At 41.8% G+C, this 14444-nt stretch overlaps 1 protein-coding gene across 1 annotated transcript in view; it reads right to left on the bottom strand.

Moving 5' to 3' along the window:
* LOC134465495 (macrophage mannose receptor 1-like) overlaps window positions 1-14444 on the bottom strand; it is a 58162-nt gene that overhangs the window by 19863 nt on the left and 23855 nt on the right. Inside the window, exons 15-19 of the mRNA XM_063219173.1 lie at window positions 8373-8511; window positions 7985-8020; window positions 7699-7865; window positions 7387-7457; window positions 1116-1216 (exon numbers count right to left, since the gene is read on the bottom strand). Coding sequence (XP_063075243.1) covers window positions 1116-1216; window positions 7387-7457; window positions 7699-7865; window positions 7985-8020; window positions 8373-8511 — 514 coding nt within the window. The remainder of the gene's footprint in view (window positions 1-1115; window positions 1217-7386; window positions 7458-7698; window positions 7866-7984; window positions 8021-8372; window positions 8512-14444) is intronic.

Genomic DNA, 14444 nt, shown 5'->3' on the forward strand with positions numbered 1-14444 from the left:
TGGAGTAAGAGAGAGGAGGAAAGCTGGAAGCCAGGGGCAGGTGGGCAGTGAGCTGGCCACTCACTGTCGGCCCACCAACCTAGGGTGTTGTGGTTCAGGGCCGAAACACCCCGTGATGGTTGGACACCACCTGACGACATCTGCTCCTGGCTTAAGGCTACAGCTACCTGCTAAGGTAGCTGAGGAAGGCACCTCGTGTGTATCCATCAAGTTAAGAACTTCTTAATTACTTCCTCACTTAAGAACTTTTTAGAATAATGCTTCTTAGTTGCCATGGCAATCAACAGGATTCTACCTGCCCCAAACACTAAGTAGGCCTAGAAAAAAACTGCTTGCTCCTAAACACAATGTAGCCTAATACATTATCAGAATTATTTCTACTACATTATTACTATGATAATTATTATTGTAATAACAATAATAATAATAATAATAATAATAATAATAACAATAATAATAATGATAATAATAATAATAATAATAATGATGATAATAATAAAAATGATAATAAAAAATAAAAACAGTATTACTAATAATTAATAAAACTAATATTTTGTATAATAGACTATAAGAGGCTATATAAAATGTAGGCCTATCTAATACTTTAGTTGAACAAGCTGACAATATTCAACAAGCTTAAGATAAAGCCACTAAAAGTCCCATTGAATACAAGCTTGTAGACTAACTGGGAAAAAATATTACACACAGTCACAAAACATTTATAATAATCATATATTATATTAAAAAAATATTTTTGGAATTATGTTTTGTGAAAATGGGTTCAAATAAATAAAATGTGACTGTTAAGACAGGGTGTAGGGTTGTCTTAAATTTAAGAAGAAAACTAAGACAAATCTTAAGAACATAGTCTTCAAGAATCCCAATATTCTTAACTGTTTTTCTTAGGGAAAATCTTAGGAAGAAAGTTAAGAAACAACTTAAGAAGTCTGTTTGTGAATATGGAATCCTCTTAACTTTTGACTGAAGACAAAAGTTAAGAGAAAAGTACCAGTTAAGAACTATTTTGTTCTTAAGATTCTTTGTGAATCCGGCCCCTGATCAGCATATTCATTGATTGCCCTAAAGGCATCATTTTCTGTATGCCCTGCACCTACCATAACCGGCATCCATTGTCACACAGGTCTCATCGTAGGCGTGGAATTGCGGCTGATCAGTACGCCATTTTGTGAAAATTGCTGGAGTCTGGTCCATCCACCTGGCAACAGGGAACATTGGGGACAAATTATGCAAAATTCACTTTTTGGGGGTGTCATGTAGAGCAAACGTTTAAGTGCATAAGATTGCATACTGCGCATGTGTCACGCAGCCTTGAGTTCTATGCATGCACCGTGTGATATGCACATGTCAGTCTAGCAGTCAGTACAAGTCAGTCATGTCAGTCGGTCGTGTCAATGTTCAATAAACATATCATTAGAAATATACTGTCGTCCAGCCAGCGTTACTTCAGAAGATGTAAACGCCACATGGTGTCAGAAGACAACTGGATTCGAGCTGTTTAAAGTGTAACTTGCAGGTTAAACACCACTAAATCTCATTTTAAGAACCCCAATACATCAATTTAGATGTGATATACGTCAAAATGCCGAATTATTGCATAAACAACATTTTCAGAAAACTTTGGCAAAAATAACGGCGGCTTCTTTTAAACAAACATTTAGAATCCGACGTAGATAGAGGGAGTCGCCGCGTTCTACAGACATACTAAGCACCGCAGAGAATAGGCCAGATTCTAATATTGTAACACCTTTCCAAACCTATAGGCTAAATTTCAACAAGTTAAATGGCCTTAAACAGTGGCAGTATTCACCAGATACTGTCCGAACCGTTTTATTATTTAAAATAATAATAATATTTTTTGTAGGTGCTTGCGAACATTTCCTTCATGTCAATGCGCTGCAGCAGCGCCATGAGGGTGTGCCAGACCGTTATTATGTGGCACTTCATTAGGTTTCAAAATAACATTGTTGACCTAATAGAATGTTTGATTGATATGAACTCTATTTGTGCATATAGCATATTCAATTTTATATTTTCGATGTGTTTCCCTCATTGTGGAGATTCTCGGTTGCATCCAGAGTCGTGAGTTGGGTAGGCTAGGTGTAGCCAAAAGAATCCCCCTCCCCATCACAGAGCTATCGCGCACTACCACCACCGACTGTTTTTATTGCCCCAATCCCCCACACTTAATTTGCACAGTAATATTGCCAGGCCTATGTCAAATGACTATTTTGGAGTTTATTAACGCTGCTGTGCTGGCCTATAGCCTGGAAACTTGACTGTGACTTTATGGCGCTTCGCTTTTGTCGGAAAAAACGATATGCTTCCGAAGCATAACCTACGTGACACGCTGGTTTTGAACTGCTGGAGAGAGTGAACCTCTTTCTCCAGGCCTACGTAGCATATCCACATTTCCATCTCTTTTTCTGAAGTTGAGGACCGCTTCGTGCCTCGTGTCTGTCAGTAACCGAATCCCTTCCGACGTTGTGTCTTTTGCGCATGGAGTGGACAGTGTGCCAAATTGGGTCGTAGCAATGTTTTAACTAACCTATATGCGTGAGTAGCCTAGTACACTCACGAGGGATGACCAGGGTTTGAAACAGGTTTGATTCTTGCGGCGATTGCTGATAGCCAGCTGGTCCAGCGGTGGATTGCGTGTCATAACCCTAGCCTACACAAAACCAGGCGAGACTCGCTCTTGCAGACAACATTGCTCTGCGAGAAAGATCATCCCTGTCTTCCTGGTGATTCATCCCCTTTGTCATCGTCCCTCTTTTCCTGTTAGTAATTTGGACCTGGCATGTTTATCCCCGCAATGTGTAAAACCGGCAACCAAACGTGCGCACAGCACTTTACAACACTTTACACTTTACGCAGGTCCTCTCTATCAACGGAACGCTTTCTCCGCTTGTGATGTGCTAGATTTTCCGTATCCTCATGGATTGGCAAGACATGTTGGGAGACTTCAATTCAATTCAATTTACTGCCGATTTTGTAGAGATATTGTGCTATTCAGTAAAATGTCAGGACCACATCACGTTAGTTTGGCAAAGCTCGACGGTGAAACAAAACGCATACAAATAATAATCGATCTACTTCCCCAACAAGCATAGCCTCCTGAAAATATCCATCATGTCCAACGTGTTTTACACATTCAAATAGGCCTACTCCCACTAAAGACATTTCCCAAACTCAACGACGAGTGCTGCCAGTGCATTTCGCCCCTATAGCACCACACACGTGGACAGCTCGCAATGCAATAATAGGTATATAGGTAGCCTAATATTTGTGCTGGCATTTTTGTTTTAGTTTTGTAACGAGGATTATAGCAGCTGAAGACTTAATTTCTTCAAGCCTACGGGAATACGTTTTTAGTTTGGTATAATTACGGACAATGCAAATAACTGTTTTTTGTGACATTCGGACATTTTTGGAGGGAATATAATCGAAAGTCCCGCCGCCTGGTTTATTGTTTTGTGACGTGCATGTGGATGAGCTTTATTGAAGTTTCATGTAATAGGCCCACTGAGCAGTGAACTGAAATTGAAAATAGTCTATATGTCATTTTTACAACATGGCATTTTTCTCGGTAGGAAGTAGGAAAACGTTTGACGCCATGCCACGCACAGTGACCATATTATTTCTCATCATGTCGGCAAAGGGTAGTGCCTTCAACCATAGCCTATTGTATAGTTTGGTCTTTTTGTAGCCTGTAAGCCAATCGTGAAACTGTAACGTGCTTCACATAAGAGTAGTGCCGCGGTTTCAGCACCATGGACAGAGGGCGCAAGTCCATGGCAGCAGGCATGTCGTTACTCCACAAAATGCCGTTTTTGGGAAAAATATTAAAGTAGTCGCTGTTTCTAAGTAGCCTATGTAATTGTTTACTTTGAGACTGTTTTAGATTTGCCTATGAAATGCATCTCTCATGTGAAAGCAAAGGAGAGATAGGCCTAGATATCGCCCCCCTGTTTATAATCGCAAATTACGCATGGTCACAGACAGCGCGGAGACCCAGAACAGTTTCATATTCTAGATAAACCGATAGACCCGCTGATCCTTCTTTTTTAATACACAATGCACAAACTCAGTAATAGACCATTTTCAATAGCCCAAATACAATATAACTGTCCACTTTTCCCAGCCTCTCTACAACAACCAAAATGGTTGGTAAGCCTACATCCACAAGCGAGAGCTGAGCCAGAACTTTAGTTGGACTCCCTCTATCTACGTCATAGAGGCTCTGCCAGCGACGAACCCAATATTTCAGAAGTAGCTGTAAAATGATACATTTTCATAAAAATATTGCAGTTTGGCTTTGTTATAGACGGTGAATTTCACATATATGTTTCAGAACACCTCTCCTGACAACATCCAGTATATATTTAGTTATAAATTTAACCTAAACGTTACCCTTTAACGTCCGCCGTGAGTAAAAAGGAAATGAAGTGTGTATAGCCATGGCAAAGTTTACCCCACCGGAGCAGTTTGACTTCTCAAAGCCCGAAGCATGGCCTGACTGGAAGCTAAGATTCGGCAGGTATCGCATAGCTTCACTGCTTACGGAGGAAGAGAAAAATGTGCAGGTAAATGCATTGATCTATTCCATGGGAGCGGAGGCAGAGCACATATTCAAAGCTTTCACGTTTACTAGAGCAACGGATGCTGATGTGTACGACGTTGCAATGGCTAAATTTGACGAATATTTCATTCCGAAAAGAAACGTGATCTATGAGCGTGCTAAGTTCCACTCGAGAGCCCAACAACCAGGCGAGAGTGTATAAGCATTCGTCAGGCAACTGTATGAGCTAGACGAAAACTGTGATTTTGGAGCACTAAAAGAGGAACAATTGCGGGATCGGATAGTGATCGGAATTCGTGAAAAACAAGTGTCACAAAGACTGCAAATATTAAGTGATTTAACACTGAAGACTGCCATTGAACAACAGTAACTCGAGAAAAACAGAAAAAAATCCACTTTAAGCTTCGTGGTGCCTTTACGAATAACCTCGTTTCTCGTGGATGGGCGACGAAAGGGGGGACTGACGGACGTCAACAAACAAGCGCGACTGAAGGCTAACTGGAAACGAAGGTAATAAAACAATTCAAACAAGTGATTTACGGTTAAGTTTAGGGTTAAGGTTAGGAATAATGTTGGAGGAAGGGAGACATGGCATGAAGCTGACACAACGACAGCGCTCCCCTCCCGGAATGCACGCACGCTGCTCGGGTGGTCTCTCTCTCTCACTCGCTCTCTCTCACCCTCTCTCTCTCACCCTCTCTCTCACCCACTCTCGACGACAGCGTGCGTTGCCCAACTACGAAAAATGAGGCTATATCGTAGCGGCACCACGAAGCATGTAGTTGATTTTCCCCCGAGAATGGGCTCCATTGAAACAGCCAGGCATTGTGAGCTGATCAAGTCACAGAATACAGAAAAAGGGCACGGCGCAGAGCACGTGGATAATGTAAAGTCAGTGAGGAAAACTGAATTTAAGAAATAAGCGGCAACATGGCAGCGATAAACAAAAAGACAAAACGAGGATCATGCATGAGATGCGGCCGTAGTCATACGGAGCCCCAGCAGTGCAGTGCAAAAGGCAAAAAGTGCATGAAGTGTAACAAAATTGGGCACTTTGCAGCTGTGTGCTTTTCAAAAGCTGTGCAAGAAGTAACCGAAACTGGCGATGATGAGACAGTGTTCTTGGGCTCAGTAGAGCTAAAACAAAATGATGCACCACTAGCAGAGGATGAGCCACCATGGCGCACCACCCTAGATGTAGCAGATACGCCAGTGTCATTCAAAATTGATTCCGGTGCAGACACCTCAATCATGTCTGAAGCCACATATGAGACACTACGGAGCAAGCCCAAACTCAGTGAAGTGAAGAACACCCTCCAGAGTCCAGGTGGCACGGTGGCCACTAGATTTAACCATACTGGTTTAACCATAGTCACAAGCCATGCTAAAAAAAACATGGATAATTATGGTTTCATGGTCAATCAAAAAACATGAAAACTTGTTCGCAGGCGTGGTGTAATGGTTAGGGAGATGGACTGAAGATCACAGAGTTACAGGTAACGATCCCACCTTTACCTCCGGCGGCGTCTCGAGGGGTGAAGATAATCTTTAGTTTTTACACTTTTTAAAACGTTTGAACGTCATTTTTTTACGGAAGTGGTCATGGAAATTCTGTTTTTGGGGTCTGGAAAGTCATGGAAACTTAATTAGAGTGGGAACCCTGCTCCAAGGACAATCACCAATACGTGCGTTGGATAAAAAAAGTGACATTGAAGTGTAATTTAATGAAGAATTATAAACCGTGGTAAAACCATGGTTCATTTTCAGAGTAAAACCATGGTTAATTTTACAGCTTAACCATAGTCAAACCAAAAAACGTGCCGAGCCATGCTTAAAAAACATGAAATCATGGTTTACCATGGTCGAATTTTGTAAGGGAAGATGTTTTGTACAGATAAGATCATTGCAGCACCGGCTGACATCTCAGTGGTCTAGAAAAAGCCCAGTAGCAGTTTATTCAACATTCGACAAAAAACGACATCATAATCATTCATCAATGCGAAGCGAACACCTGCCTATGCTTAATCTGTGTCACGCTAAGAAGTCTGTTCATACACATATGAGGACTTTAACCCTCTAGAGTCTAAGGCCTTTCAGAGACTTTGAGGTAGTTTGGAACAGCTTCACAATTTAAGTATTTCAACTAACTGTAAATATCTATGCAAAAGTGGCACATATGGTTTATATGATGGCGTATTGCATTCCCACAAAAAAAAAAAATCACCAGGTTATCTCATAATTATGAGATAACCTAATGATGTCTGTATTGACTCAGCATATCTGTTTCTTGGCTACTAGATATAGCATGTAGGTTGGTCAGTGGAGCACTGGTGGCTTTGGTCAACATGCCACCTGTGGTAGTGATAAGCAAACGGTGACAGCAAAACACACATCGGGCAATTGGTGGATTTTAGTTGGCAATCCGTGCTGCTAGTGCGCGAGATTCTCTAAGTGTCCAAGCGGTGGTATGGATGTCATCCTAGCACCACTGGAGTGAATCAAGCCAGTTTCTCTGTTAGTTGAATACCACAGTAATTAGATGGGTGTGTAACACCTCTGATGGCCCTGACCCCCTGTCACTTTCAATGTGATAATTGTCAGTAATATTTGAGAACTAGAAGTTTCAAGGTTTTTAATGGTGTCGCTTATATGTTTAAATGACAAAAACTCACAGAGTTATAGATGTGTTTTTGGAGAAGTGTCAAAATGGGTCACCAGTGACCCCTTAGATTCCAGAGGGTTAAAATGGGAAGTGAACTCACCATGAATTATCAAAACATACTTACTGTGCATTTTTCTCCAAGTCTACTTTAAGTCCAATGTAATAGCTGACATCTCGATTTACCTGTACTTGCATCTGTGGTTGAGTCAGGAAAAGGAGGAATTAAAAATGTTTATGCAGTATGGTAAATGCAATACTGGAGTTAATATTTCACATTCTGTAAAACAGGTGTAGACACAGTACAGAAGCAGGGTGCTATAGTGCATTGTTTTAAAGCACTGTAGAATGAACTGGCAACATGCCCATACGGACCCAGGTACAGAAAGTACAGAAGACAAAGTACATAAACAAGTTCAGAAAAGGATAAGAAAATCACCTGTGTATGTAGAAATGTCCATTCTTCTTCACTGTCAATTACTACAAGGTCCCCATGCTTTTTCTGACAGGATGTTTGAGCCTCTTCCATGTCATGTCTGCGTTGACTATTCAGAAAGTACTGATGACCATTGAATCTAACCCATCCATCTTCTGTGACATTGTATTCTTCAGGCAAAAAAGATTGTATTTTATGATTTCATTCTTACTACTGTTAATAATAACTGAAACCAATGACAAAGACTCTAGTTCTACAGACACGGATAAAACGATAGATGTATACTCACGAGTTAGATTAGCATTAGGTTCATTGGGGGTACGTCCTGTCAATTACAAAGCATAATTTCAAGATGACTTGTATAACCCACCTGCAAAATGCTCATGTAACAGGGGGAACAGGACTTGGCAGTGGCAAGACTCAAACCCTTGGGCTGCTGTGCAAGACCAACTCTCTTGCCTGCCCTGTTAACTTTTTAAGACTTTTCACAAAAATGATCAGTTATTTGGTCATTCACAAGTGTTTTGTTTAATGAAATAAAACTATACTTTCTGCTTGTGAATGCTATTATCAGGCCAATCACATTCAAAGAAAAATCCATTCATGTTTTACTCTTATTAAAGAGTTTTTTGTTTTAAAAAAATCTTAACAAGAAAGGTGAAGAATCTAAAGTCTACCTTTATGTATTTCACAATAGAAATCATTCTTTTTCACGCAAGGAGCATCATTCCATTTCATGTTGTGAACAATTTCAACACAGTTCTCCATATTGTGCAGGTTGTTCGGTTCACCCCAGTTCCAGTTAGTGAAAGAGGACTATTGGGGGGAAAAAACCACAGTTAACCACAATATCTGTCTGGACATCTGACCACACGAATGATACATGATCATAAGGATGAACAAGAAATGGCAATTGTCACTTGGTGTGTCTTTAAACATGGATGAGAGTGGTGTCAATACTACACAGCATAAATAGCAACTACAGTATTCAATTTTGACGAGGACCATTGCAACAAAGATTGTCTCGCTTAACTATGCAGTGTATCAACACACCAGAAAACACTCACCCACCAGATAATTTCAGTGGGGATTCGATCTTGTGTATGTGACAGCTCGAGGCGAGAGCTCATGTCATTACCCCACCCTCATTGAAACGCGCAGTCATATTTTTTTTTAGGTACTGATCATTTGTCATGGTAGGCGAGTGCATTTATGAGAAAAATACACCTAACCCCAAAAAATTCTAACAAAAGGTTTCTCAGTGGTTTACAGTACTATCAGATGTACTTAACAACATACTAAAAATCTGCCAAAATCTGACTTCAGGAAAGGCCTCATTTTCAAGATGGCCGCCGCTGGGCCCTTAAATTGACTCTGGCCTTAAATTTGCATTGAAATGACCAGGAATAGTGGTGTTTGATGCATGTTTCAACCTTGTAATGTTGTCATTAGACTATGTTCTTGATATATATATGGTAATTAGTGCAGTTTGCTGTTAAAAAATCAATTTACAACTGTATGGTACTGTAATATTACACAAATTTGGCCTAGCGGTTAGGCTAAATACCGCTAACCTCTTCTTTGTGTGCATTTTAGGGTTTTTTTCCCGATTATGATTATGTTTTACATTAATATACATGTTTTGCATGTGCATGTTTTAAAATGTATTTATTTATTTTATTTTGTCAGTGATGATCAATGGTAAAAAGCAAGGAATCCATACGAAGGATTCAAAATTTCACTTTTCACTGCTTCCTGTATGGATAGACAAGAGATGACTGTGGCCATAAAATGACATTGGAATGACCAGGAATAGAGATGTTTGATATGTTTTTTTTTCACCATGTAATGTTGTTGGAATATTTCCCTGATATTATGAATGGTTACAAATGCATTTTGATTTTGTTTTGATTGATGGCAGCCTACTGTGATATTAGCCAAATCTGCTCTGGCATACTGTATGTAAGCTAAGTACTGCTATCCCCTTTGTTTGTGATTATTTTCACTTTACTTTAAATATATGTATGTTTTTACATTTTATTTATGTATTACATATATTTATTTATACTGTATGTAGGCCCAATGACCGTAGCCTTATAAAGACCTTGAAATTACCAGGAAAAGTGGTAGTTCATGTTTGTTTTGACCAAGTAAATTAAAATAATATTTTGGGAATTAACTTATCCACATCATACTGATCCCAATAATATTAAACTCTGGACTCTTCAGTCGTGCTGAAGAATTTGAATTTGGAACAAAATGTGTTAATGAAACAAACAGGAAATTCATCCATGACTTCCATCGTGACTCTGGCCAAGCTGAAGTGTGAGCCATATTCTTAATGGTGTGTGTCAAGCAAAGTGCATTGAGTTTCCAAAATTTGGGCAGCGCTGAAATAGCACAGATATGAGCAGTTTGACCAGATTGACTTGATCTTGAAATATTGTGCAGCATCATAGTAACAGGCTAAATCATAGTAGCTGGCTAAACATGATGCCCGAGAATTCCCCATCCTGCTGAAATGAATGTGACCTGTGGCCATCATTATGAAGTACTTTGAATTGCTAGTTATGTCATACTTCCAGTGAAAGGCACTCAAGCTATGATGCTACCGATGCATGTATAACTCTTTGGCAAGAATCTGCTTCATCTTCCAGTTAAGTCTGTAGGACTTGGATACAAGCAAGAGAAGGCCCGGCTGGTTTTAGAGTTGATGGAGCCAGAGATCACAAAGTAAAAGGAGCTGCTGTAGCTATCCAAACAGCGCAATTGGAGTGGCCTTGCAAGATGTCCAACCAATAAATTACCCTATGGATGCAGTACTCCCACCTGGTCCATGCCCCTTGCTTGCCCTGGGATACAGGCAGGGCAGGAGCACCACCTTGTCAAGACTGAGTCACAGCTTGCACAATCATGCTCAGTTTTCTGCTTTTCACCCTGCTAATAAATGACTGGACGTCAACCTACAGTACCACTCAAATCTTGTTAAGTTCACAGACGATCAAGAGGGACAAGGCACACTACAGGAAAGAGACTGACCATTTGAGCAGCACAAAGATGAGATGTGGGTTTGGACTGATTATCATTGACTTTCCAATCTCTTCAAGACTTGGTCTGACCAAGAGCATAACAATCAACATTTCCCAAACGGCATGGTCGACCCACCCTCTTGGTTTGCTAATGGTTGCATGCTTCCCAACAAAGTGGGAGGAGTGCCGTTTTTTTCCGGAGCTCAGAAATTATATTTGTATTGCACTTGGCCTGACTAGAAGCAATGCTGAAGGTGTTGCGTCATCAGGAGGGCACGGCCTGGCTAGGTTTGGACATCAATGATGACCTATTCTGGACCAACACTGCATGTCAAGAAGTGTCTCAACTTCCTGAACAATCGAGGCAAGTGCTTTGCCATCATGACCACATTTCTAAGACCACATTTGTGTACCTGTACCATGCCCCTTTAGGAGACAAAGAGAATGAATGGAGTTAAAAGGGAATTCTCGCCCATTTAGGAAACTGTACTTGGTCCCACCTTTTTGCATTGGTGGCACAGCGTATGGTTTAGCTTGGCTACCATTGGGATGGAGTGACCATCACTAGGGTTGTGGGTGTGTTCTGACTGTCACACCAACGAGATTGGCTCTTTGGTGTAGCGGTCAGGGCCCCAGTTTACAAGCCCAGAAGGTCTGGGTTTGGTTCTAGGCTGGGCAACTCTACTCCCCTTCGCTACAAATGGTGTCAGAAGTGGGATGGTGTGATGCCATCAGAAGCGTACGCATTGTGTGTGAGCCGTAATTCCAAGTGAGGGACACCCAGGATTGAATGAAGTGTGTGAAGTGCACGAGTGCACTTCCTGAAGGGGAAGACAGTGTGATGGAGTTACCATCACTAGGCTTGTGGGTGTGTTCTGACTGTCACACCAACGAGCTTGGCTCTTTGGTGTAGCGGTCAGGGCCCCAGTTTACTACCCCAGAGGGTCCAGTTTCGATTCTCGGCTGGGCAATTCTACTCCCCTTCGTCACAACCATATTGAATGGGTTTGGATACACCACCGACAAAGTGATCACAATCGTGATGCAAGCCACTCAACAAGCTTCTCTTCTGGCACCACCAGAGTCTCAAACAGACTGTAAGGATGCTGAGTTCTTCTCTGCACCCAACAGGCTGCCGGAAAAATCTGCATCTTTCCAAAGAACAATTGCTCTCAGACCCCCCAGAAAAGACTTTTCCCACATACAACTGTACTATGTATACCTGTTGCTCTAAACAAATACATAATAAACTATCTTGTGCTCACAATCTCTTGTTTTTTACTGGTACTAATACCTGATCTGACTACTGTACGCATGTGTAATTTGATTCATTTATTTATAGTTACTGTAATGTTTTGGTATTTTGTGTGTTGTGGATGTGTACTTAGGATAGGTTAAAGGGACAGTTTGGTCAATTTCAACATGCAGTTGTATTGCTCACGCTACCCTTGACTTGTCAGTACCTGGTGATGCCACATTTTTCGGCTCAGCCCTTTCCGAGATATGAGCTATTCTAATGGGGGCAGCGTTTGTTTACATTTTTAAAAAATGAAACATAGGCCAACTGCAAATATTTTCCCAAAAGGTACTGCTGTTTGCTAGTTGTCTGCTGATGTTTTATAACATTTTGGATGTTTTTGGGAATAAATAAAAATGTTTTTTTGAAATGTAAACAAAGAGCTGCCCCCATTACAATGACCAGGATCTCGGAAACGGCTGAAGAAGAAGAAAAAAAAATCTCAGGCACTGACAAGTCCAGGGTAGTGTGAGCATTACAACTGCATGTTGAAATTGACCAAACTGTCCCTTTAAGATGAGTTAAGATGTATTTTTTGTTGTGCCTGTGCACATAGATGTTATAGTCATGCACTTTTAATGTTTGTCATGTCTTGTCTACACGGGAGGCAAAGTGAATTTTTGAATCCTTCGTATGGATTCCTTGCTTTTTACCATTGATCATTACTGTCAAAATAAAATAAATAAATACATTTTAAACATGCACATGCAAAACATGTATATTAATGTAAAACATAATCATAATTGGAAAAAAAAACTAAAATGCACACAAAGAAGAGGTCAGCACTATTAAGCCTAACCCCTAGGCCAAATTTGTCCAATATTACAGTACCATACAGTTGTAAATTGATTTTTTAACAGCAAACTGCACTAACTTTTCAAAGCTGCTACTATCATACCTGTGCCGAAGAAATCATCACCATCATGCTTCAATGACTACCGTCCTGTAGCACTGACGCCCATAATCATGAAGTGCTTCGAACGGCTAGTCCTGTCACACATCAAAGCCACCCTACCCCCCACCCTAGACCCCTACCAGTTCGCATACCGAGCCAAGCGATCCACGGAGGATGCAATTTGCTCTGCCCTCCATCCAGCCCTCACCCACTTGGACAAAAAAGACTCATATGTGAGAATGCTGTTCATTGACTTCAGTTCAGCATTCAATACCATAATACCACAACAACTCATCAGAAAACTGGACAAACTAGGTTTCAGCTCCTCCCTCTGCAACTGGCTGCTGGACTTCCTGATGCAAAGACCACAAGCAGTACGGGTAGGGAACAACACCTCGAGCACCCTGACCCTGAGCACGGGGGCTCCGCAAGGTTGTGTTCTCAGCCCCCTGCTGTTCACGCTGCTGACACACGACTGCACAACGACCCACAGCACTAACCATCTAGTGAAGTTTGCGGATGATACAACACTGGTGGGCCCTCATCACCAAGGGCCGGATGAGACTCACTACAGAGAAGAAGTAGACCTGCTGGCCAGATGGTGCAAAGACAACAACCTCCTGCTGAATGTCAACAAGACCAAGGAGATTGTTGTCAACTTCCAAAGGGTCCAAAAACAACTGCCACCACTGACCATCGACGGCGATGCTGTGGAGAGAGTGAGCTAGCAGCACCAAGTTCCTTGGAGTGCACATCAGCGACGACCTCTCTTGGACCACCAACACTACATCACTGGCGAAGAAGGCCCATCAGCGTCTCTACTTCCTGCGCAAACAAAAGAAGGCAAGTGCTACACCCTCCATCATGACAACATTCTACAGAGGAACCATAGAGAGCGTCGTGTCCAACTGCATCACAGTGTGGGGAGGAAGCTGCACGGAGAAAAACAGGAAGACACTCCAGCGTTGTTGTGAACACAGCGAAGAAGATCATTGGAGTACCACTCCCCTCCCTGCAGGACATTTACACCACACGCCTCACCCGGAAAGCACTGATGATCATCAAAGACACAAGCCACCCTGCACACAAACTGTTCAGCCTCCTGCCCTCTGGAAAGAGGTACAGGCGCCTCCGTTCCCGTACCACCAGGCTGGCGAGCAGCACAATGCACCAAGCGATCAAGATGCTGAACACTCAACCCACTCTCCCTCCACTGTCAGCCTCTAGCCAGCAAGGCCACTGACAACCCCCCCCCATCCCCACCACCATATCTGCGACTGAACATTCCACCTGCACTACTATATTGTGACTGAACTTTCAACCTGCACTAACTCAAAACATGCACACACACACACACACACACACACCACACACACAACACACCACAAGCACACTGCACTTTCTGCACAAAACCCAAACATACACACACTGACACACACACACACACACACACACACACACACACACACACACACACACACACACACACACACACACACACACACACACAGACACACGAACACACACA

This window comes from Engraulis encrasicolus, chromosome 16 (genome assembly GCF_034702125.1).
Source record: "Engraulis encrasicolus isolate BLACKSEA-1 chromosome 16, IST_EnEncr_1.0, whole genome shotgun sequence".
In the NCBI taxonomy this organism is placed as follows: Eukaryota; Metazoa; Chordata; class Actinopteri; order Clupeiformes; family Engraulidae; genus Engraulis; species Engraulis encrasicolus.